Source organism: Melospiza melodia, unplaced genomic scaffold, assembly GCF_035770615.1.
Source record: "Melospiza melodia melodia isolate bMelMel2 unplaced genomic scaffold, bMelMel2.pri scaffold_282, whole genome shotgun sequence".
In the NCBI taxonomy this organism is placed as follows: domain Eukaryota; kingdom Metazoa; phylum Chordata; class Aves; order Passeriformes; family Passerellidae; genus Melospiza; species Melospiza melodia.
Genome location: NW_026948602.1, coordinates 4356 through 30090, shown reverse-complemented (window position 1 = coordinate 30090; position 25735 = coordinate 4356). Strand labels below are relative to the sequence as shown.

General features: G+C 54.9%; 1 protein-coding gene across 1 annotated transcript in view; it reads left to right on the top strand.

Annotated features, from left to right (window-relative positions):
- Window positions 1-19812, top strand: part of LOC134433975 (26S proteasome regulatory subunit 6B) — a 37733-nt gene extending 17921 nt beyond the window's left edge. The window contains exons 6-11 of the mRNA XM_063182657.1: window positions 3722-3815; window positions 8339-8506; window positions 9909-9985; window positions 13960-14128; window positions 15536-15591; window positions 19616-19812. Coding sequence (XP_063038727.1) covers window positions 3722-3815; window positions 8339-8506; window positions 9909-9985; window positions 13960-14128; window positions 15536-15591; window positions 19616-19729 — 678 coding nt within the window. The 3' untranslated portion in view covers window positions 19730-19812. The remainder of the gene's footprint in view (window positions 1-3721; window positions 3816-8338; window positions 8507-9908; window positions 9986-13959; window positions 14129-15535; window positions 15592-19615) is intronic.
- Window positions 19813-25735: the final 5923 nt, after the last annotated feature.

Genomic DNA, 25735 nt, shown 5'->3' with positions numbered 1-25735 from the left:
GGGACCTCATGGGGTGTCCTGGGGACCTTCTGGGGTGTCCTGGGGATCTTCTGGGGATCTTCTGGGCACCTTCTGGGGTGTCCTGGGGTGTCCTGGGGACCTTCGGGGACCTTCTGGGGACCTTCTGGGGATCTGCTGGGATCTTCTGGGGTGTCCTGGGACCTTCTGGGGACCTTCTGTGACCTTCTGGGGATCTTCTGGGGTGTCCTGGGGTGTCCTGGGGACCTTCTGGGACCTTCTGGACCTCCTGGACCTCCTGGGGAACATCTGGGGACCTCCTGGGGACCTTCTGGGAACGTTCTGGGACGTCCTGGGGACCTTCTGGGGACCTCCTGGGGATCTTCTGGGGACTTTCTGGACCTCCTGGACCTCCTGGGGAACATCTGGGGACCTCCTGGGGATCTTCTGGGGACCTTCTGGGGTGTCCTGGGGTGTCCTGGGGACCTTCTGGGGACCTTCTGGGGATCTTCTGGAACCTTCTGGGACCTTCTGGGGTGTCCTGGGACCTTCTGGGAACCTCCTGGACCTCCTGGGGACCTTCTGGGGTGTCCTGGGATCTTCTGGGGTGTCCTGGGACCTTCTGGGGTGTTATCGGGACCTTCTGGGACCTTCTGGGACCTTCTGGGGGTGTCCTGGGGACCTTCTGGGAACTTCTGGGGACCTTGAGAACCCTCAACTGACCTTGGAGACACTCAGGTGATCTCCAGGGCACCTTGAGGAGCTCCAGGTCATCATGGTGATCTCCAGGTCATCTTCAGGTGACCTTGAGGGTCTTCAGATCACCTTGAGGAACCTCAGGTGATCTCCAGGGCACCTTGAGAACCTTCAGATCACCTTGAGGACCTCCAGGTCACCTTGAGGAGCTCTGGGTCACTTTGAGGCCCCTCAGGTGATCTCCAGGACACCTTGAGGACCTTTGGGTCACCCTGAGGAGCTCCAGGGCATCTTGGAGACCCTCGGGTGATCTCCAGGTCACCTCGAGGACCTTCAGGGTACCTTGGGGACTTCTAGGTCACCTTGAGGACCTTCAGGTGACCTCCAGGTCACCTTGAGGAGCTCCAGGGCACCTTGAGGACCTTCAGGTCCCCTTGAGGACCTTCAGATGTTCTCCAGGTCACCTCGAGGAGCTCTGGGTCCCCTCCGGGTCACCTTGAGGACCTTCAGGTCACCTTGCGGAGCTCCAGGGCACCTTCAGGTCATCTCCAGGTGACCTCCAGGGCACCTCCAGGTCACCTTGAGGACCTCCAGGTGATCACCAGGTCACTTTGAGGAGCTCCAGGTCACCTTGGGGACCTTCTGGTCACCTTGAGGACCCTCAGGTGATCTCCAGGTCACCTTGAGGAGCTCTGGGTCACCTCCAGGTCACCTTGAGGACCTTCAGGTCACCTTGGAGACCTTCAGGTGATCTCCAGGTCACTTTGAGGACTCTCAGGTCACCTTGAGGAGCTCTGGGTCACCTTGAGGAGCTCCAGGTCACCTCCAGGTCACCTTGGAGACCCTCAGGTGACCTCCAGGTCACTTTGAGGACCTCCAGGTCATCATGGCGATCTTCAGGTGACCTTGAGGGCCTTCAGATGACCTCCAGGGCGCCTTGGAGATCTTTAGGTCACCTTGAGGAGCTCCAGGTCACCTCCAGGTCACCTTGAGGACCTTCAGGTCACCCTGAGGACCTCCAGGTCCCCTTGAGGAGCTCCGTGTCCCCTGGAGGTCCCCTGGAGATGTCCCTGGAGATGTCCCTGGAGGTGCCCTGGAGGTCTCCTGGAGGTCCGCTCGTGTCTCCTGGAGGACCCTCAGGTCTCCTGGAGGTCCCCAGATGTCCCCTGGAGGTCCGCTGGAGGTCTCCTGGAGGTCCCCAGATGTCCTCTCCTCAGTGTCCTCTCCTCGGTGTCCTCTCCTCGGTGTCCTTGAGGTGTCCTGGAGGTCCCGTGAAGGTCCCCAGGTGTCCCCAGGAGGTCCCCAGGTGTCCCCAGGAGGTCCCCAGGTGTCCTCTCCTCGGTGTCCTCTCCTCGGTGTCCTCTCCTCAGTGTCCTCTGCTCGGTGTCCTCACCCGGTGTCCTCACCCGGTGTCCCCACCCGGTGTCCTTGAGGTGTCCTGGAGGTCCCGTGAAGGTCCCCAGGTGTCCCCAGGAGGTCCCCAGGTGTCCTCTCCTCGGTGTCCCCACCCGGTGTCCTTGAGGTGTCCTGGAGGTCCCCTGAAGGTCCCCAGGTGTCCCCAGGAGGTCCCCAGGTGTCCTCTCCTCAGTGTCCTCTCCTCAGTGTCCCCACCCGGTGTCCTCTCCTCGGTGTCCCCACCTTGGTGTCCCCACCCGGTGTCCCCACCCGGTGTCCTCTCCTCGATGTCCCCACCCGGTGTCCTTGAGGTGTCCTGGAGGTCCCGTGAAGGTCCCCAGGTGTCCCCAGGAGGTCCCCAGGAGGTCCCCAGGTGTCCCCTGAAGGTCCCCAGGTGTCCCCAGGAGGTCCCCAGGTGTCCTCTCCTCAGTGTCCTCTCCTCGGTGTCCTCTCCTCAGTGTCCTCACTCGGTGTCCTCTCCTCGGTGTCCTCTCCTCAGTGTCCCCACCCAGTGTCCTCTCCTCAGTGTCCCCACCCGGTGTCCTCTCCTCGGTGTCCCCACTCGGTGTCCTTGAGGTGTCCTGGAGGTGTCCTGGAGGTCCCGTGAAGGTCCCCAGGTGTCCCCTGAAGGTCCCCAGGAGGTCCCCAGGTGTCCTCACCCGGTGTCCTCTCCTCGGTGTCCCCACTCGGTGTCCTTGAGGTGTCCTGGAGGTCCCGTGAAGGTCCCCAGGTGTCCCCAGGAGGTCCCCAGGTGTCCTCTCCTCGGTGTCCCCACCCAGTGTCCCCACCCAGTGTCCTCACCCGGTGTCCTCTCCCCGGTGTCCTCTCCTCGGTGTCCTCTCCTTGGTGTCCTCTCCTCAGTGTCCTCTCCTCAGTGTCCCCACCCGGTGTCCTCACTCGGTGTCCTCTCCTCGGTGTCCTCTCCTCAGTGTCCTCTCCTCGGTGTCCTCTCCTCGGTGTCCTTGAGGTGTCCTGGAGGTCCCCTGAAGGTCCCCAGGTGTCCCCAGGAGGTCCCCAGGTGTCCTCTCCTCGGTGTCCTCTCCTCGGTGTCCTCTCCTCAGTGTCCTCTGCTCGGTGTCCTCACCCGGTGTCCTCACCCGGTGTCCCCACCCGGTGTCCTTGAGGTGTCCTGGAGGTCCCGTGAAGGTCCCCAGGTGTCCCCTGAAGGTCCCCAGGTGTCCCCAGGAGGTCCCCAGGTGTCCTGACCCGTTGTCCTCTCCTCGGTGTCCCCACCTCAGTGTCCTCTCCTCGGTGTCCCCACTCGGTGTCCTTGAGGTGTCCTGGAGGTCCCGTGAAGGTCCCCAGGTGTCCCCAGGAGGTCCCCAGGTGTCCTCACCCGTTGTCCTCTCCTCGGTGTCCTCTCCCCGGTGTCCTCTCCTTGGTGTCCCCACCTTGGTGTCCTCTCCTCGGTGTCCCCACCCGGTGTCCTTGAGGTGTCCTGGAGGTCCCCTGAAGGTCCCCAGGTGTCCCCTGAAGGTCCCCAGGTGTCCCCACCCGGTGTCCTCTCCTCGGTGTCCTCACCCGGTGTCCTTGAGGTGTCCTGGAGGTCCCCTGAAGGTCCCCAGGTGTCCTCAGGAGGTCCCCAGGTGTCCCCAGGTGTCCCCAGGAGGTCCCCAGGTGTCCCCACCCGGTGTCCTCTCCTCGGTGTCCTCACCCGTTGTCCCCTCCGCAGATCGGCATTGACCCCCCGCGGGGGGTGCTGATGTACGGCCCCCCCGGCTGCGGGAAGACCATGCTGGCCAAGGCGGTGGCCCACCACACCACGGGTGAGACCGCCGGGGACACCTGCGGGGCTTGGGGACATCTGGGAGGGGTTTGGGGACATCTCACGGGGGTTTGGAGACATCTCAGGGGGGTTTGGGGACACCTCGAGAGGTCCTGGCTGGGGTTTGGGGACATCTCAGGGGGTTTGGAGACATCTGGGAGGGGTTTGGAGACATCTCAGGAGGTTTGGAGACATCTCGGGGGGGTTTGGGGACATCTGGGAGGTCCTGGCTGGGGTTTGGGGACATCTCGGGGGGGTTTGGAGACATCTCAGGGGGCTTTGGGGACATCTCAGGGGGGTTTGGGGACATCTCAGGGGGGTTTGGGGACATCTCAGGGGGTTTGGAGACATCTCAGGGGGGTTTGGAGACATCTCATGGAGGTTTGGAGACATCTCATGGGGGTTTGGGGACATCTCAGGAGGTTTGGAGACATCTCAGGGGGGTTTGGGGACATCTCGGGGGGGTTTGGGGACATCTCATGGGGGTTTGGAGACATCTCGGGGGGGTTTGGGGACATCTCATGGGGGTTTGGAGACATCTCGGGGGGGTTTGGAGACATCTCAGGGGGGTTTGGAGACATCTCAGGGGGGTTTGGGGACATCTCATGGGGGTTTGGAGACATCTCAGGGGGGTTTGGGGACATCTCATGGGGGTTTGGAGACATCTCATGGGGGTTTGGGGACATCTCATGGGGGTTTGGGGACATCTCAGGGGGGTTTGGAGACATCTCAGGGGGGTTTGGGGACATCTCAGGAGGTTTGGAGACATCTCAGGGGGGTTTGAGGACATCTCGGGGGGGTTTGGAGACATCTCAGGGGGTTTGGGGACATCTCAGGGGGGTTTGGAGACATCTCATGGGGGTTTGGGGACATCTCATGGGGGTTTGGAGACATCTCGGGGGGGTTTGGAGACATCTCAGGGGGGTTTGGAGACATCTCAGGGGGTTTGGAGACATCTCATGGGGGTTTGGAGACATCTCAGGGGGGTTTGGGGACATCTCAGGGGGGTTTGGGGACATCTCAGGGGGGTTTGGAGACATCTCAGGGGGGTTTGGAGACATCTGGGCGGTCCTGGGTGGGGCTTGGGGACATCTCGGGGGGGTTTGGAGACATCTCATGGGGGTTTGGGGACATCTCAGGGGGGTTTGGGGACATCTCAGGGGGGTTTGGAGACATCTCAGGCGGGTTTGGGGACATCTCAGGGGGGTTTGGGGACATCTGGGAGGTCCTGGGTGGGATTTGGGGACATCTCAGGAGGTTTGGAGACATCTCAGGGGGGTTTGGGGACATCTCAGGAGGTTTGGAGACATCTCATGGGGGTTTGGAGACATCTCAGGGGGGTTTGGGGACATCTCAGGAGGTTTGGAGACATCTCATGGGGGTTTGGGGACATCTGGGAGGGGTTTGGAGACATCTCGGGGGGGATTTGGAGACATCTGGGAGGTCCTGGGTGGGGTTTGGGGACATCTCGGGGGGGTTTGGAGACATCTCAGGAGGTTTGGAGACATCTCGGGGGGGTTTGGGGACACCTCGAGAGGTCCTGGCTGGGGTTTGGGGACATCTCGGGGGGGTTTGGGGACATCTCAGGGGGTTTGGAGACATCTGGGTGGGGTTTGGAGACATCTCAGGGGGTTTGGAGACACCTCGAGAGGTCCTGGTTGGGGTTTGGGGCCATCTCGAGAAGTTTGGGGACATCTGGGTGGGGTTTGGGGACATCTGGGAGGGGTTTGGAGACATCTCGGGGGGATTTGGAGACATCTGGGAGGTCCTGGGTGGGGTTTGGGGACATCTCAGGGGGGTTTGGAGACACCTGGTTGGGGCTTGGGGACATCTGGGAGGGGTTTGGAGACATCTCGGGGGGGTTTGGAGACATCTCAGGAGGTTTGGGGACATCTCAGGGGGGTTTGGAGACATCTCAGGGGGGTTTGGGGACATCTCAGGAGGTTTGGAGACATCTCAGGGGGGTTTGGAGACATCTCAGGAGGTTTGGAGACATCTGGGTGGGGTTTGGAGACATCTCAGAAGGGTTTGGGGAGGTTCTTGGGGGTGAGGAACCTCCTGGAGAACTTCAGGATGAAGCTCAGGAGCACCTGGGTGGGGTTTGGAGACATCTCAGGGGGGTTGGGGACATCTGGGAGGGATTTGGGGTCATTTTGAGAAGTTTGGAGACATCTCAGAGGGGTTTGGGGACACCTGGAGGGGTTTGGGGACATCTCAGAGGGGTTTGGGGACACCTGGAGGGGTTTGGAGACATCTGGGTGGGGTTTGAGGAGGTTCTTGGGTGTGAGGAACCTCCTGGAGAACTTCAGGATGAAGGTCAAGAACATCTCGGGGGGGTTTGGAGACATCTGGGGGGGGTTTGGAGACATCTCAAGGGGGTTTGGGGACATCTCAGGGGGGTTTGGGGACACCTCGAGAGGTCCTGGCTGGGGTTTGGGAACATCTCAGGGGGGTTTGGAGACATCTGGGAGGTCCTGGGTGGGATTTGGGGACATCTCAGGCGGGTTTGGGGACATCTCGGGGGGGCTTGGGGACATCTCAGGGGGTTTGGGGACATCTCATGGGGGTTTGGAGACATCTCATGGGGGTTTGGGGACATCTCGGGGGGGTTTGGGGACATCTGGGAGGTCCTGGGTGGGATTTGGGGACATCTCAAGAAGTTTGGAGACATCTGGGTGGGGTTTGGAGACATCTCAGGGGGGTTTGAGGAGGTTCTTGGGGGTGAGGAACCTTCTGGAGAACTTCAAGGTGAAGGTCAAGAGCACCTGGGTGGGGTTTGGAGACATCTCAGGGGGGTTGGGGACATCTGGGAGGGATTTGGGGTCATTTTGAGAAGTTTGGAGACATCTCAGAGGGGTTTGGGGACACCTGGAGGGGTTTGGGGACATCTCAGGGGGGTTTGGGGACACCTCAGGGGGTTTGGAGACATCTAGGTGGGGTTTGAGGAGGTTCTTGGGTGTGAGGAACCTCCTGGAGAACTTCAGGATGAAGGTCAAGAACATCTCGGGGGGGTTTGGAGACATCTGGGGGGGGTTTGGAGACATCTCAAGGGGGTTGGGGACATCTGAGAGGCGTTTGGAGACATCTCAGGAGGTTTGGAGACATCTGGGACGGGTTTGAGGAGGTTCTTGGGTGTGAGGAACCTCCTGAAGAACTTCAAGGTGAAGCTCAGGAACATCTCAGGGGGTTTGGAGACATCTGAGAGGGGCTTGGGGACATCTGGGTGGGGTTTGGAGACATCTCAGGGGGTTTGGAGACATCTGGGAGGTCCTGGGTGGGGTTTGGGGACATCTCGAGAAGTTTAGAGACATCTCATGGGGGTTTGGAGACATCTCAGGGGGGTTTGGGGACATCTCAGGGGGTTTGGAGACATCTGGGAGGGGTTTGCAGACATCTCGGGGGGGTTTGAGGAGGTTCTTGGGTGATTTGAAGTTGGTTCTGGGTTCCTGGTGGTCTCCACGGGTTCCTGGTGGGATTTTTGGAATTTCTGGAGATGTTTTGGGTTCCTGGTGGTCTCCATGGGTTCCTGGTGGTCTCCACGGGTTCCTGGTGGGATTTTTGGAATTTCTGGAGATGTTTTGGGTTCCTGGTGGTCTCCATGGGTTCCTGGTGGTCTCCATGTGTTCCTGGAGATGTTTTGGGTTCCTGGTGGGTTCCTGGAGGTCTCCATGTGTTCCTGGTGGTCTCCATGGATTCTCGGTGGGATTTTTGGAATTTCTGGAGATGTTCTGGGTTCCTGGTGGTCTCCATGGGTTCCTGGTGGTCTCCATGGGGTTCCTGGTGGTCTCCATGTGTTCCTGGAGATGTTCTGGGTTTCTGGTGGTGTCCACGGGTTCCTGGTGGTGTTTTGGGTTCCTGGTGGTCTCCATGGGTTCCTGGAGATGTTTTGGGTTCCTCATGGTCTCCATGGGTTCCTGGAGGTCTCCTCGGGTTCCTGGTGGGATTTTGGTGGCCCTGGACCTTCCCAACGTGGAGTTTTGGTGGTGTCCATGGGTTCCTGGTGGTCTCCATGGTGTTTCTGGAGATGTTCTGGGTTCCTCATGGTCTCCATGGGTTCCTGGTGGTCTCCATGGGTTCCTGGTGGGATTTTTGGAATTTCTGGAGATGTTTTGGGTTCCTGGTGGTCTCCATGGTGTTTCTGGAGATGTTTTGGTCACCTTGGACCTTCCTAACGTGGGGTTTTGGTGGTGTCCACGGGTTCCTGGTGGTCTCCATGGGTTCCTGGTGGGATTTTTGGAATTTCTGGAGATGTTTTGGGTTCCTGGTGGTCTCCATGGGTTCCTGGAGATGTTTTGGGTTCCTGGTGGTCTCCATGGTGTTCCTGGAGATGTTTTGGGTTCCTGGTGGGTTCCTGGTGGTCTCCATGGGGTTCCTGGAGATGTTCTGGGTTCCTGATGGGTTCCTGGAGGTCTCCATGGTGTTTCTGGAGATGTTTTGGGTTCCTGGTGGGTTCCTGGTGGTCTCCATGGTGTTTCTGGAGATGTTCTGGTGACCCTGGACCTTCCTCGGTGGTGTCTTCTCCAGCCGCCTTCATCCGCGTGGTGGGCTCGGAGTTCGTGCAGAAGTACCTGGGCGAGGGCCCGCGCATGGTGCGCGACGTCTTCCGCCTGGCCAAGGAGAACGCGCCGGCCATCATCTTCATCGACGAGATCGACGCCATCGCCACCAAGCGCTTCGACGCCCAGACCGGCGGTGAGGACATGGACCTTCTCGGGTGGGGGCAAGGAGGTCCTGGGTGGAGTTCTGGTGGTCCTGGGTGGAGTTCGGGAGGTCCTGGGTGGAGTTTGGGTGGGTTTTGGTGGTTTTTGGGGTGAGGAACCTTCTGGAGAACTTCTGGAGGAAGGTCAGGAGAACATCAAGGTGGGGTTTGAAGATCTCAGATCCTCAGATTGGGGAGGGGTCTCCATTGGGGTGGACCTCTGGTGGTCCTGGGTGGAGTTTGGGTGGTTTTTGGTGGTTTTTGGGGTGAGGAACCTTCTGGAGAACTTCTGGATGAAGGTCTGGAGAACATCAAGGTGGGGTTTGAAGATCTCAGATCCTCAGATTGGGGAGGGGTCTCCATGGGGTGGACCTCTGGTGGTCCTGGGTGGAGTTTGGGTGGTTTTTGGTGGGATTTGGGCTTGAGGAACCTTCTGGAGAACTTCTGGGTGAAGGTCATGGTGAGGAACCTTCAGGATGAAGGTCAGGAGAACATCAAGGTGGGGTTTGAGGACCTCAGATCCTCAGATTGGGGAGGGATCTCCATTGGGGTGGACCTCTGGACGTCCTGGGTGGAGTTTGGGTGGTTTTTGGTGGGATTTGGGCTTGAGGAACCTTCTGGAGAACTTCTGGGTGAGGGTCTGAAGAACATCAAGGTGGGGTTTGAGGACCTGGATCTCCAACCTGGCCAGGGGTCTCCATGGGGTGGGGTTTGGGAGGTCCTGGGTGGACCTCTGGTGGTCCTGGGTGGACCTCTGGTGGTCCTGGGTGGAGTTTGGGTGGTTTTTGGTGGGATTTGGGCTTGAAGAACCTTCTGGAGAACTTCAGGAGCACCTGGGTGGGATTTTGGTGTCTCCTGGACAGAATTTTGGATTTTGGGTGGGATTCTGGTGTCTCCTGGGTGGAATTTTGGTTTCTCCTGGACGGAATTTTGGATTTTGGAGGTGAGGAACCTTCTGGAGAACTTCAGGAGCACCTGGATGGGATTTTGGGGTCACCTGGACGGAATTTTGGGGTCTCCTGGACAGAATTTGGGGTTTTTGGTGGGATTTGGGCTTGAGGAACCTTCTGGAGAACTTCAGGAGCACCTGGGTGGAATTTTGGTGTCTCCTGGAGGGAATTTTGGATTTTGGGGGTGAGGAACCTTCTGGAGAACCTCAGGAACATCTGGGTGGGATTTTGGGGTCACCTGGATGAAATTTTGGTGTCTCCTGGACAGAATTTGGGGTTTTTGGTGGGATTTGGGCTTGAAGAACCTTCTGGAGAACTTCAGGAACATCTGGGTGGGATTTTGGTGTCTCCTGGACGGAATTTTGGGTTTTGGGTGGAACTTTGGGGGTTTTGGGTGGTCCCTCCCACCCAGAGGTCCCAACATCTCCTCGTTTCTCTCCCCAAGCCGACCGCGAGGTCCAACGGATCCTCCTGGAGCTCCTGAACCAGATGGACGGCTTCGACCAGAACGTCAACGTCAAGGTGGGACCGGGTGTCCTCGGGTGGGACCTGGTGGCCCCAGGTATCTCCAGGAGATCATGGCCACCAACCTGGGGACACCTGGGTCAGCAATTTCAGGGTTTTTTGAGGTTTTATGGAGTCTGTGTGGATTTTTATGGGATTTTATGGAGTTTTGAGGATCTCAGGTGTCCTCCCCTGTTCCCAGGAGATGATGGCCACCAACCTGGACCAGCTATTCTGGGGTTTTATGGGGCTTTTATGGAGTTTTTTGGGGTTTTTTGAGGTTCTATGGAGTCTGTGTGGATCTTTATGAGGTTCTGTGGGGTTTTGGAGATCTTAGATGTCCTCACCTGTCTCCAGGAGATCATGGCCACCAACCATGAGGACACCTGGGTCAGGAACTATGGGGGTTTTTTGGGTTTTTTGAGGTTTTATGGAGTCTGTGTGGATCTTTATGAGGTTCTGTGGGGTTTTGGGGATCTCAGGTGTCCTCACCTGTCCCCAGGAGATCATGGCCACCAACCATGAGGACACCTGGAGCAGCAATTCCAGGGTTTTTTGAGGTTTTATGGAGTCTGTGTGGATCTTTATGAGGTTCTGTGGGGTTTTGGAGATCTTAGATGTCCTCACCTGTCTCCAGGAGATCATGGCCACCAACCATGAGGACACCTGGACCAGCAATTTCAGGGTTTTTTGAGGTTTTATGGAGTCTGTGTGGATTTTTATGAGGTTCTCTGAGGTTTTGGAGATCTCAGGTGTCCTCAGGTGTCACCTGTCCGCAGGAGATCATGGCCACCAACCATGAGGACACCTGGGTCAGCAATTTCAGGGTTTTTTGAGGTTTTATGGAGTCTGTGTGGATCTTTATGAGGTTCTATGAGGTTTTGGAGATCTCAGGTGTCCTCACCTGTCTCCAGGAGATCATGGCCACCAACCATGAGGACACCTGGACCAGGAATTTTGGGGTTTTTTGAGGTTTTATGGAGTCTGTGTGGATTTTTATGAGGTTCTGTGAGGTTTTGGAGATCTCAGGTGTCCTCACCTGTCTCCAGGAGATGATGGCCACCAATCTGGACCAGCTATTCTGGGATTTTATGGGGCTTTTATGGAGATTTTTGGGGGTTTTGTGAGGTTTTATGGAGTCTGTGTGGATCTTTATGAGGTTCTGTGAGGTTTTGAGGATCTCAGGTGTCCTCAGGTGTCACCTGTCGCCAGGTGATCATGGCCACCAACCATGGGCACACCTGGTCCAGCAATTTCGGGGTTTTTTGAGGTTTTATGGAGTCTGTGTGGATTTTTATGAGGTTCTCTGGGGTTTTGGAGATCTCAGGTGTCCTCAGGTGTCACCTGTCTCCAGGAGATCATGGCCACCAACCATGAGGACACCTGGGTCAGGAACTATGGGGGTTTTTTTGGGGTTTTTGAGGTTTTATGGAGTCTGTGTGGATTTTTATGGATTTTTATGAGGTTTTGAGGATCTCAGGTGTCCTCAGGTGTCACCTGTCCCCAGGAGATCATGGCCACCAACCTGGGGACACCTGGAGCAGCAATTCCAGGGTTTTTTGAGGTTTTATGGAGTCTGTGTGGATCTTTATGAGGTTGTATGAGGTTTTGGAGATCTCAGGTGTCCTCACCTGTCCCCAGGAGATCATGGCCACCAACCATGAGGACACCTGGACCAGCAATTCCAGGGTTTTTTGAGGTTTTATGGAGTCTGTGTGGATCTTTATGAGGTTCTATGAAGTTCTGGAGATCTCAGGTGTCCTCACCTGTCTCCAGAAGATCATGGCCACCAACCTGGAGCAGCTATTCTGGGGTTTTATGGGGCTTTTATGGAGATTTTTGGGGTTTTTTGAGGTTCTATGGAGTCTGTGTGGATCTTTATGAGGTTCTATGAGGTTTTGGAGATCTCAGGTGTCCTCAGGTGTCACCTGTCCGCAGGAGATCATGGCCACCAACCATGAGGACACCTGGGTCAGGAACTATGGGGGTTTTTTGGGGTTTTGTGAGGTTTTATGGAGTCTGTGTGGATTTTTGTGGAGTTCTATGAGGTTTTGGAGATCTCAGGTGTCCTCACCTGTCCACAGGAGATGATGGCCACCAACCTGGAGCAGCTATTCTGGGGTTTTATGGGGCTTTTATGGAGTTTTTTGGGGTTTTTTGAGGTTCTATGGAGTCTGTGTGGATCTTTATGAGGTTCTGTGGCGTTTTGGAGATCTTAGGTGTCCTCACCTGTCTCCAGAAGATCATGGCCACCAACCTGGACCAGCTATTCTGGGGTTTTATGGGGCTTTTATGGAGATTTTTGGGGGTTTTTGAGGTTCTATGGAGTCTGTGTGGATCTTTATGAGGTTCTATGAGGTTTTGGAGATCTCAGGTGTCCTCAGGTGTCACCTGTCCGCAGGAGATCATGGCCACCAACCATGAGGACACCTGGACCAGCAATTTCAGGGTTTTTTGAGGTTTTATGGAGTCTGTGTGGATTTTTATGAGGTTCTATGAGGTTTTGGAGATCTCAGGTGTCCTCACCTGTCCCCAGGAGATCATGGCCACCAACCATGAGGACACCTGGGTCAGGAACTATGGGGGTTTTTTTGGGGTTTTTTGAGGTTTTATGGAGTCTGTGTGGATTTTTGTGGAGTTTTATGAGGTCTTGGAGATCTCAGGTGTCCTCACCTGTCCACAGGAGATGATGGCCACCAACCTGGAGCAGCTATTCTGGGGTTTTACGGGAGTTTTATGGAGATTTTTGGGGTTTTGTGAGGTTTTATGGAGTCTGTGTGGATCTTTATGAGGTTCTGGGTGGTTTTGGAGATCTTAGATGTCCTCACGTGTCTCCAGGAGATGATGGCCACCAACCATGAGGACACCTGGACCAGCAATTTTGGGGTTTTATGAGGTTTTATGGAGTCTGTGTGGATTTTTATGAGGTTCTATGAAGTTCTGGAGATCCCAGGTGTCCTCACCTGTCTCCAGGAGATCATGGCCACCAACCTGGAGACACCTGGACCAGGAATTTTGGGGTTTTTTGAGGTTTTATGGAGTCTGTGTGGATTTTTATGAGGTTCTGTGAGGTCTTGGAGATCTCAGGTGTCCTCACCTGTCCCCAGGAGATCATGGCCACCAACCATGAGGACACCTGGACCATGAACTATGGGGGTTTTTTGGGTTTTTTGAGGTTTTATGGAGTCTGTGTGGATTTCTGTGGAGTTTTATGAGGTCTTGGAGATCTCAGGTGTCCTCACCTGTCCACAGGAGATGATGGCCACCAACCTGGAGCAGCTATTCTGGGGTTTTATGGGGCTTTTATGGAGATTTTTGGGGTTTTTTGAGGTTTTATGGAGTCTGTGTGGATCTTTATGAGGTTCTGTGGGGTTTTGGAGATCTTAGATGTCCTCACCTGTCTCCAGGAGATCATGGCCACCAACCTGGAGACACCTGGACCATGAATTTTGGGGTTTTTTGAGGTTTTATGGAGTCTGTGTGGATCTTTATGAGGTTCTATGAGGTTTTGGAGATCTCAGGTGTCCTCACCTGTCCCCAGGAGATCATGGCCACCAACCATGAGGACACCTGGGTCAGGAACTATGGGGGTTTTTTGGGGTTTTGTGAGGTTTTATGGAGTCTGTGTTGATTTTATGAGGTTCTATGAGGTTTTGGAGATCTCAGGTGTCCTCAGGTGTCACCTGTCCGCAGGAGATCATGGCCACCAACCTGAGGACACCTGGACCAGCAATTCCAGGGTTTTTTGAGGTTTTATGGAGTCTGTGTGGATCTTTATGAGGTTCTATGAAGTTCTGGAGATCTCAGGTGTCCTCACCTGTCCACAGGAGATGATGGCCACCAACCTGGAGCAGCTATTCTGGGGTTTTACGGGAGTTTTATGGAGATTTTTGGGGTTTTGTGAGGTTTTATGGAGTCTGTGTGGATCTTTATGAGGTTCTGGGTGGTTTTGGAGATCCCAGGTGTCCTCAGGTGTCCTCACGTGTCTCCAGGTGATCATGGCCACCAACCGCGCGGACACGCTGGACCCGGCGCTGCTCCGGCCCGGCCGCCTGGACCGCAAGATCGAGTTCCCGCTGCCCGACCGGCGGCAGAAGCGCCTCATCTTCTCCACCATCACCGGCAAGATGAACCTGTCCGAGGAGGTGGACCTGGAGGATTGTATCCGCTCACCTGGCACACCTGGGCACACCTGGGCACACCTGGGCACACACCTGGGCACACCTGGGCATGGCTGGGCACACCTGGGCACACCTGGGGGGGTTAGAAACACACCTGGGCACTCACCTGGGGGCACCTGGGCACTCACCTGTCCGAGGAGGTGGACCTGGAGGATTGTATCTGCACACCTGGGGGCATCTGGGCACACCTGGGCACACCTGGGCATGGCTGGGCACACACCTGGGCACACCTGGGGGGGTTAGAAACACACCTGGGCACACCTGGAGGATTGTATCCGCTCACCTGGCACACCTGGGCACACACCTGGGCATGGCTGGGGGCATCTGGGCACACCTGGGCACACACCTGGGGGCACCTGGGCACACCTGGGCATGGCTGGGCACACCTGGGCACACCTGGGGGGGTTAGAAACACACCTGGGCACACCTGGAGGATTGTATCCGCACACCTGGCACACCTGGGGGCACCTGGGGGCACCTGGACACACCTGGGCACACACCTAGGCACACCTGGAGGATTGTATCCGCTCACCTGGCACACCTGGGCACACCTGGGCATGGCTGGGCACACCTGGGCACACCTGGGGGGGTTAGAAACACACCTGGGCACACCTGGAGGATTGTATCCGCTCACCTGGCACACCTGGGGCACCTGGGCACACCTGGGCACACACCTGGGCATGGCTGGGGGCATCTGGGCACAGCTGGGGGGGGTTAGAAACACACCTGGGCACACCTGGAGGATTGTATCCGCTCACCTGGGGGCACCTGGGCATGGCTGGGGGCACCTGGGCACACCTGGGCACACACCTGGGCATGGCTGGGGGCACCTAAGGGGGTTAGAAACACACCTGGGCACACCTGGGCACACCTGGATGTGCCAAGGGCACACCTGGGCACACTTGGGGGCACCTGGGGGCACCTGGGCACACACCTGGGGGGTTAAAAACACGTCTGGGCACACCTGGGGGCACCTGGGCACACCTGGGGGCACTTGGGGGGGTTAGAAACACACCTGGGCACACCTGGGGACACCTGGGCATGGCTGGGGGCACCTGGGCATGGCTGGGCACACACCTGGGGGCACCTGGGCACACACCTGGGCACACCTGGGCACACCTGGGGGGTTAAAAACATGTCTGGGCACACCTGGGGGCACCTGGGCACACACCTGTCCGAGGAGGTGGACCTGGAGGATTGTATGGGCACACCTGGGCACACACCTGGGCACACCTGGGGGCACCTGGGCACAGCGGGATGTGCCAAGGGCACACCTGGGGGGTTTAGAAACACACTTGAGGGCTCCTGGGCACTCACCTGGGCATGCTCTGGGCACACCTGGGCACACCTGGGCACACCTGGGCCGTTTCCTTGACCCCTGACCCAGACGTGGCGCGGCCGGACAAGATCTCGGGGGCCGACATCAACTCCATCTGCCAGGAGGTGAGGGCACACCTGGGCACACACCTGGGCATATCCACAGACACACCTGGGCACACGCCTGGGCACACCTGGGAATATCCACAGACACACCTGGGGGCACCTGGGAATGTCCACAGACACACCTGGGCACACACCTGGGCACAGCTGGGATACACCTGGGCACAGCTGGGCACACCTGGGACGTACCTGGAAATATCCACAGACACACCTGGGCACACACCTGGGGGCACCTGGGAATACACCTGGGCACACCCGGGCACACGCGGGCACACCTGGGAATATCCACAGACACACCTGGGGGCACCTGGGACACACCCAGGCACACCTGGGCACATGCCTGGGCACACCTGGGCACACCTGGGCACACCTGGGAATATCCACAGACACACCTGGGCACACGCCTGGGCACACCTGAGATACACCTGGGCACAGCTGGGCACACCTGGGACGTACCTGGAAATATCCACAGACACACCTGGGCACACACCTGGGGGCACACCTGGGCACACCCGGGCACACCTGGGAATATCCCCAGACACACCTGGGCACACCTGGGGGCACCTGGGCACACCTGGGATACACCTGGGCACACGCGGGCACACCTGGGAATATCCACAGCCACAGCTGGGCACACCTGGGATACACCTGGGCACAGCTGGGCACATATGGGCACACACCTGGGCACACCTGGGCACACCTGGGAATATCCACAGACACACCTGGGGGCACCTGGGAATATCCACAGCCACACCTGGGCACACGCCTGGGCACACCTGGGATACACCTGGGCACAGCTGGGCACATATGGGCACACACCTGGGCACACCTGGGAATATCCACAGACACACCTGGGCACACACCTGAGATACACACCTGAGATACACCTGGGCACACCTGGGAATATCCACAGACACACCTGGGCACACCTGGGGGCACCTGGGCACACCTGGGAATATCCACAGCCACACCTGGACACAGCTGGGCACACCTGGGATACACCTGGGCACAGCTGGGCACATATGGGCACACACCTGGGAATATCCACAGACACACCTGGGCACACACCTGAGATACACACCTGGGATACACCTGGGCACACCTGGGCACACCTGAGATACACCTGGGCACACACCTGGGCACACCTGGGGGCACCTGGGCACACCTGGGAATATCCACAGACACACCTGGGCACACACCTGAGATACCCCTGGGCACACCTGGGGGCACCTGGGCACACCTGGTACAGCTGGGAGACGCCTGAGACGGGTGAAAGGGGAGATTGGGCACACCTGGGCACACCTGGGGACGAGTGTGACACCTGTGGCTGGGTGGCACCGGTGACTGAGCAGAGGTGGCACAGGCGTGGCTGCGGCTCAGTGCAGGTCACACAGGTGGCACACAGGTGGCACACAGGTGACACTGAGGTGCCATTCCCCGCAGGGTGGCACGCTGGCCGTGTGTGAGAACAGGTACACGGTGCTGGCACAGGTGGCACAGGTGGCACAGGTGTGGCTGTGGCTTAGTGCAGGTGGCACAGGTGGCACACAGGTGACACTGAGGTGACACTGAGGTGCCATCCCCAGGGTGCCACGCTGGGCGTGCGTGAGAACAGGTACACGGTGCTGGCACAGGTGGCACAGGTGTGGGTGTAGGTCACACAGGTGGCACAGGTGACACAGGGGATGGCACAGGTGACACTCAGGTGACACTCAGGTGACACTGAGGTGCCATTGACCCAGGGTGGCACGTTGGCCGTGCGTGAGAACAGGTACACGGGGCTGGCACAGGGGTGGCTGTGGGTGGCACGGGTGACACTCAGGTGACACTGAGGTGTCCCAGGTGACACAGGTGGCACACAGGTGACACTGAGGTGCCATTCCCCGCAGGGTGGCACGCTGGCTGTGTGTGAGAACAGGTACACGGTGCTGGCACAGGTGACACAGGTGGCACAGGGGTGGCTGTGGGTGACACACAGCTGGCACAGGTGGCACAGGGGTGGCTGTGGCTCGGTGCAGGTGACACTGAGGTGACACTGAGGTGACACTGAGGTGACAAGCGTGACATTGTCCCCAGGGTGGCACACTGGCCGTGTGTGAGAACAGGTACACGGGGCTGGCACAGGTGTGGCTGTGGGTGGCACAGGTGGCACAGGGGTGGCTGTGGCTCAGTGCAGGTGACACTGAGGTGTCCTAGATGTCCCAGGTGACACAGGTGACACACAGGTGACACTGAGGTGACACTCAGGTGACACAGGTGTCCCTGTCCCCAGGGCAGCACGCTGGCCGTGCGCGAGAACCGCTACATCGTGCTGGCACAGGTGGCACAGGTGTGGCTGTGGGTGGCACAGGTGACACAGGTGTGGCTGTAACTCGGTGCAGGTGACACTGAGGTGACACTGAGGTGACAAACGTGACATTGTCCCCAGGGTGGCACACTGGCCGTGTGTGAGAACAGGTACACGGGGCTGGCACAGGTGTGGCTGTGGGTGGCACAGGTGACACTCAGGTGACACAGATGACACTCAGGTGACACTGAGGTGGCACTGAGGTGACAAACGTGACATTGTCCCGCAGGGTGGCACGCTGGCCGTGCGCGGGAACAGGTGCACGGTGCTGGCACAGGTGGCACAGGTGTGGCTATAGGTGACACAGGTGACACTGAGGTGACACTCAGGTGTCCCAGGTGACACTCAGGTGCCATTCTCAGGGTGGCACGCTGGCCGTGCGTGAGAACAGGTACACGGTGCTGGCACAGGTGACACAGGTGGCACAGGGGTGGCTGTGGGTGACACACAGCTGGCACAGGTGACACAGGTGTGGCTGTGGCTCGGTGCAGGTGACACTCAGGTGTCCCAGGTGACACACAGATGACACTGAGGTGCCATTGTCCCCAGGGTGGCACGCTGGCCGTGCGTGAGAACAGGTACACGGGGCTGGCACAGGTGTGGCTGTGGGTGACACAGGTGACACTCAGGTGACACAGGTGACACTCAGGTGACACTGAGGTGACACTGAGGTGACAAACGTGACATTGTCCCACAGGGCGGCACGCTGGCCGTGCGCGGGAACAGGTGCACGGTGCTGGCAGAGGTGGCACAGGGGTGGCTGTAGGTGACACAGGTGACACTGAGGTGACACTGAGGTGACACTCAGGTGTCCCAGGTGACACTCAGGTGACACCCAGGTGCCATTGTCCCCAGGGCGGCACGCTGGCCGTGTGTGAGAACAGGTACACGGTGCTGGCACAGGTGGCACGGGGCTGGCTGTGGGTGACACAGGGGTGGCTGTGGCTCAGTGCAGGTGACACTGAGGTGACACTGAGGTGTCCTAGATGTCCCAGGTGACACAGGTGACACACAGGTGACACTCAGGTGACACAGGTGTCCCTGTCCCCAGGGCAGCACGCTGGCCGTGCGCGAGAACCGCTACATCGTGCTGGCACAGGTGGCACAGGTGTGGCTGTGGGTGGCACAGGTGGCACAGGGGTGGCTGTAACTCGGTGCAGGTGACACAGGTGGCACACAGGTGACACTGAGGTGCCATTCCCCGCAGGGTGGCACGCTGGCCGTGCGTGAGAACAGGTACACGGGGCTGGCACAGGTGGCACAGGTGTGGGTGTGGGTGACACACAGGTGACACTCAGGTGACACTGAGGTGACAAACGTGACATTGTCCCCAGGGTGGCACACTGGCCGTGTGTGAGCACAGGTACACGGGGCTGGCACAGGTGTGGCTGTGGGTGGCACAGGTGACACTCAGGTGTCCCAGGTGACACCCAGGTGACACTGAGGTGACACTGAGGTGACACTGAGGTGACAAATGTGACATTGTCCCCAGGGCGGCATGCTGGCCGTGCGCGAGAACCGCTACATCGTGCTGGCACAGGTGTGGCTGTGGGTGGCACAGGTGGCACAGGGGTGGCTGTAGGTGACACAGGTGTGGCTGTGGCTCAGTGTAGGTCACACAGGTGACACTGAGGTGACACTGAGGTGACACTGAGGTGACAAACGTGACATTGTCCCCAGGGCGGCATGCTGGCCGTGCGCGAGAACCGCTACATCGTGCTGGCCAAGGACTTTGAGAAGGCGTACAAAACCGTCATCAAGAAGGACGAGCAGGAGCACGAGTTCTACAAGTGACACCTTGGGGACATCGTGGGGACACCTTGGGGACACCTGGGGACACCTTGGGGACACCTGGGGACGTTCAAATAAAGCTGAGACCGGAGCGAGAGCCTTGGAGCCTTTTTGGGGACACCGTGAGGGACCTGGGGACATCCTGGAGATGGCCTTGGGGACACTTTGGGGACACGCTTGGGGACACTGGGATGGCCTTGGGGACACTTTGGGGACCTGGGGATATCCCAGGGGACACTTTGGGGACACCAGGAGGGACCTGGGGACACTTTGGGGACACTGGGATTGAGCTGGGGACGTGGGGACGACCTGGGGATGGATTTGGGGACACTTTGGTGACACGGGGACACCGTGGGGACACGGAGACACCCCTGGGGACGCCAGGATGGCCTTGGGGACACTTTGGGGACACTTTGGGGGACACCAGGATGACCTTGAGGACACCAGAAAACCGCAGACCATCTCTGGCAACAACCTGGGGACATCTGGGGACATTTGGGGTCATCTGCCGCCATTTTGGGTCATTTTGCAGCATTTTGGGGCATTTTTAGGCGATTTTTCAGCGGCTCGCGGCGATTTTTGGGATTTAGGAGCAGTTTTGGGTCAGTTCGGGAAAATTTTGGGGACTTTTGAGGCGTTTTTTGTCATTTTTGGGACATCTCGGCGACATTTCCAGCCTCGATTTTGAAGCCTTGCAGGCCGCGTTGCCATGGCGACGCGCCAGCGAGTCCCTCATCTGGTTGGTCCATTCCTATCACGTGAACGGGGGATCCCCGTGCGCTGATTGGTCGAACGGATTAACACTTGCGGAGAAGGAGAACACTGATTGGTCGCTGCCGGGTCACGTGTGCGGAAGTGGCGGGGCGGGGAAGCCACAGGTGGGAGCGCCCGGGGGGGGGGGGGCCCAAAATTTGGGGGGGGGAGGGGCCCCAAAATTGGGGTGGGGGAGGGGAAAGAGGCCGGGGGGGGGGGAGGGGAGGGGGAGAGAAGGGGGAGGGAGCGGAAAAGGAAAAAATTCCCCGAAAATTGGCGAAAATTTGATCAAAATCGGCCCAAAATTGACTAAAATCGACCCAAAATTGATAAAAATTGATTGAAGTTGATTAAAAATTGATTAAAGTTGAGGAAAATTGAGTCAAAATTGGTAAAATCTGGAGGGAAATGAGAAGAAACTATTAGAAAGTGGCAAAAAATTGAATTAAAATTGATGAAAAGTGGGAGAAAGTTATAAAATGATAAAAAATGGAACAAAAAGTTACAAAATTGGGGGAAAATGAGGTTAGAAAGGAAAAAAGGGAGAAAAGGGAGGGAAAATTATCTGAAATTCCCTGAATTCACTAAAATTCCCCAAAATCTCCCTCAAAATTCCTCAAAATTCCCAAAACTGCCCCCAAAACTTCCAAAATCCCTCCCAAAAATAAAAAAAAATTCCCGCAAAATATTTAGAAAAATCTCTCAAAATCCCCCCCCCCCAAAACCCCCAAAAAATCCCCCCAAAAATCCCTGAACCCCCAAAATTCCCCCAAATCCCCCCAGATCTCCTACAAATTCCAAAAAATCCTAAAAAAGAACAGAAATCTCTCCCAAAAATCCCTCAAAAATCCCCCTCCCCAAAAAAGTCCAAAAATTCCCCCAAAAAAACCCAAATATCCCCGAAAAATCCCCCCGAGACCCCAAAAAATTCCCCCAAAAATCCCCTGAAACCACCTCAAAATCCCCCAAAATCCCCCTCTAAAAATCCCCAAAATTTCCCCTCCCCCAGCCCAAAATCCCCCAAAAAATCCCAAAATTTCCCCTCCCCCATCCCAAAAAATCCCCCAAAAATCCCCCAAAAATTCCCACAAAAAATTCTCAAAAAATCTCCTCAAAAATCCCCTCAAAACCCCAAAATTCCCCCTAAAAATTCCCAAAAAATCCCCTCAAAAATCCCAAAAAATCCCCCAAAATTACCCCCAAAAATTCTCCAAAAATCCCAAAATTCCCCCCAAAAATCCCTCAAAATCCCCTAAAAATCCCCAAAAAATCCCCAAAAAAATTTCTCAAAAAATCCCCCAAAAATCCCCTCAAAAATCCCCTCAAAACCCCAAAATTCCCCCTAAAAATCCCCAAAAAATCCCCTAAAAATCCCCCCAAAATCCCCCCAAAAATCCCCTCAAAAATCCCCTCAAAACCCTAAAATTCCCCCTAAAAATCCCCCAAAATATCCCCAAAAATCCCCCCAAAATCCCCCCAAAAATTCTCAAAAAATCCCAAAAAATCCCCCAAAAATCCCCTCAAAACCCCAAAATTCCCCCTAAAATTCCCCCTAAAAATCCCCCTAAAATCCCCCCAAAATCCCCCCAAAAATTCCCCCCAAAAATTCTCAAAAAATCCCAAAATCCCCCAAAATCCCTAAAAATTCCCCCCAAAAATCCCGCAAAAAAATCCCCTTAAAATTCCCAAAAATGCCCCCCCAAAATTCCCCCAAAAATTCTCAAAATATCCCAAAAAATCCCCAAAAATTCCCCAAAAAATTCTCAACAAATCCCCAAAATTCCCCCCAAAAATCCCCCCAAAACCCCAAAATTCCCCTAAAATTCCAAAAAAATCCCCTCAAAAATCCCCAAAAAATCCCCCCAAAATTACCCCCAAAAATTCTCAAAAAAAAAACAAAATTCCCCCCAAAAATCCCTCAAAATCCCCCAAATCCCCTTAAAATTCCCAAAAAATCCCCCAAAAATTCCCAAAAAAATTCTCAAAAAATCCCAAAAAATCCCCCAAAAATCTCCTCAAAAATCCCCTCAAAACCCAAAATTCCCCTAAAAATTCCCCAAAAATTCTCAAAAAATCCCAAAATCCCCCCCGAAATCCCCCCCAAAATCCCCTAAAAATCCCCTAAAAATCCCCAAAAATTCCCCCAAAAATTCTCAAAAAATCCAAAATCCCCCCAAAATCCCCCAAAAATTCCCCCCAAAAATCCCGCAAAAAAATCCCCTTAAAATTCCCAAAAACGCCCCCCAAAAATTCTCAAAATATCCCAAAAAATCCCAAAAAAATCCCCCAAAAATTCCCCAAAAAAGTCTCAAAAAATCCCCAAAATTCCCCTTAAAAATCCCCCAAAAATCCCCCCAAAAACCCCAAAATTCCCCCTAAAAATTCCAAAAAAATCCCCTCAAAAATCCCCAAAAAATCCCCCAAAATTTCCCCACAAATCCCAAATTTCCCCCCCAATTCCCCTCCCCCACCCCTCATTTTCCCGGGCGGGGTGGGGGAGGGGCGCGGGGGGTGGGGGAGGGGCGCGGGGCCGAGTTTGGGATTTTTGGGGTCCCGGGGGAAGCGAAAATTGGGAAAGGACAAAAAAATCCCGGGAATTTGGGGAGAGGGGAGGGGGAGGGGCGGGGGGGGTGGGGGAGGGGCGGGGGGACAAAGGGAACGGGGGGGGGAGGGGAAATTTTGGGGTTTTGGGGGATTTTGGGGGGATTTTTTGGGTTTTTTGGGGATTTTGGGGGGGAAATTTTTGGGGATTTTTTGGGGGAGAATTTTTGGGGATTTTTTTGGGGTTTTTTGGGGATTTTTCGGGGATTTTTTTTGTGTTTTGGGGGGATTTTAAGGGGGGGTTGGGGGATTTTTGGGGATTTTTTTGGGGGAAATTTTGGGGATTTTTTGGGGGTTTTTTGGGGATTTTTGGGGAGAATTTTTTGGGATTTTTAGGAGATTTTTGGGGGGATTTTTTTGGGGATTTTTTGGGTTTTTTGGGAGGAATTTTTTGGGATTTTTTTGGGATTTTTGGGGATTTGGGGCGGGAATTTTTGGGGATTTTTAGGGGATTTTTGGGGGGATTTTTTGGGTTTTTTTGGGGGGGAATTTTTGGGGGATTTTTTTGGGTATTTTTGGGGATTTTTAGGGGAAAATTTTTGGGGATTTTTTTGGGTTTTTGGGGGATTTTTGGGGGGATTTTGGGGATTTTTTGGGTTTTTTGGGGGGGAATTTTTGGGGATTTTTTGGGGTTTTTGGGGATTTTTCGGGGATTTTTTTGTGTTTTGGGGGGATTTTGAGGGGGGGTTGGGGGATTTTGGGGATTTTTTTGGGGGAAATTTTGGGGATTTTTTGGGGATTTTTGGGAGAATTTTTGGGATTTTTAGGGGATTTTTGGGGGGATTTTTTGGGTTTTTTGGGGGGAAATTTTTGGGGATTTTTTGGGTTTTTTGGAAGGAATGTTTTGGGATTTTTTTGGGATTTTGGGGATTTGGGGCGGGAATTTTTGGGGATTTTTAGGGGATTTTTGGGGGGATTTTTTGGGTTTTTTGGGGGGGGAATTTTTTGGGGATTTTTTGGGGTTTTTTGGCGGGTTTTTTTGGGGTATTTGGGGATTTTTTGGTGTTTTGGGGGGAAAATTTTTGGGGATTTTTTTGGGTTTTTGGGGGATTTTTGGGGGGATTTTGGGGATTTTTTGGGTTTTTTGGGGGGGAATTTTTGGGGATTTTTTGGGTTTTTTTGGGGATTTTTAGGGGATTTTTTTTGTGTTTTGGGGGGGATTTTGAGGGGGGTTTGGGGGATTTTTGGGGGGGATTTTTTTGGGATTTTTGGGGGAATTTTTGGGGATTTTTTGGGAATTTTAGGGGGGAATTTTGGGGAATTTTTTGGGGTTTTTTGAGGGGATTTTTTGGGTTTTTTGGGGATTTTTGGGGGGAATTTTTGGGGATTTTTAGGGGATTTTTTTGGGGACTTTTCGGGATGTTTGGGGGGAATTTTGGGGATTTTTAGGGGATTTTTGGGTGGGTTTTTTGTGGGGGGGGAATTTTTTGGGGATTTTTTGGGTTTTTTTGGCGGTTTTTTTTGGGGTATTTTGGGGATTTTTTTGTGTTTTGGGGGATTTTTTGGGGGATTTTTTGGGTTTTTTGGGGGATTTTTGGGGGATTTTGGGGATTTTTTGGGTTTTTTGGGGGGAATTTTTGGGGATTTTTTGGGGTTTTTTGGGGATTTTTCGGGGATTTTTTTGTGTTTTGGGGGGGATTTTAAGGGGGGGTTGGGGATTTTTGGGGATTTTTAGGGTTTTTTTTGGGGATTTTTAGGGGTTTTTTTGGGGATTTTTGGGGGGAATTTTTGGGGATTTTGGGGGATTTTTAGGGTATTTTTGGGGGGAATTTTGGGGGATTTTTTGGGATTTTTGGGGTTTTGGGGATTTTTTTGGGGGAAATTTTGGGGATTTTTTGGGGGTTTTTTGGGGATTTTTGGGGAGAATTTTTTGGGATTTTTAGGGGATTTTTGGGGGGATTTTTTTGGGTTTTTTGGGGGAAATTTTGGGGGATTTTTGGGTTTTTTGGGAGGAATTTTTTGGGATTTTTTTGGGATTTTTGGGATTTGGGGCGGGAATTTTTGGGGATTTTTAGGGGATTTTTGGGGGATTTTTTGGGTTTTTTGGGGGGAATTTTTTGGGGATTTTTTGGGGTTTTTTGGTGGGTTTTTTTGGGGTATTTTGGGGATTTTTTGGTGTTTTGGGGGAAAATTTTTGGGGATTTTTTTGGGTTTTTGGGGGATTTTTGGGGGGATTTTGGGGATTTTTTGGGTTTTTTGGGGGGGAATTTTTGGGATTTTTGGGTTTTTTGGGGATTTTTAGGGGATTTTTTTTGTGTTTTGGGGGGGATTTTGAGGGGGGTTTTGGGGGATTTTTGGGGGGAATTTTTTGGTTTTTTGGGGGGAATTTTTGGGGATTTTTTGGGGATTTTAGGGGGAATTTTGGGGAATTTTTTGGGTTTTTTGGGGTTTTTTGAGGGGATTTTTTGGGGTTTTTGGGGATTTTTGGGGGAATTTTTGGGGATTTTTAGGGGATTTTTGGGGGGATTTTTTGGGGGGAAATTTTTGGGTTTTTTTGGGGAATTTTTTGGGGTTTTTTGGGGGGAAATTTTTGGGGGATTTTTTGGGTTTTTTGGGGGGAATTTTTTGGGGGAGAGATTTTGGGGTATTTTTATGATTTTTTTGGGGAGATTTTGGGGAGATTTGGGGGAAGTTCGAGAGGAATTTGGGGATTTT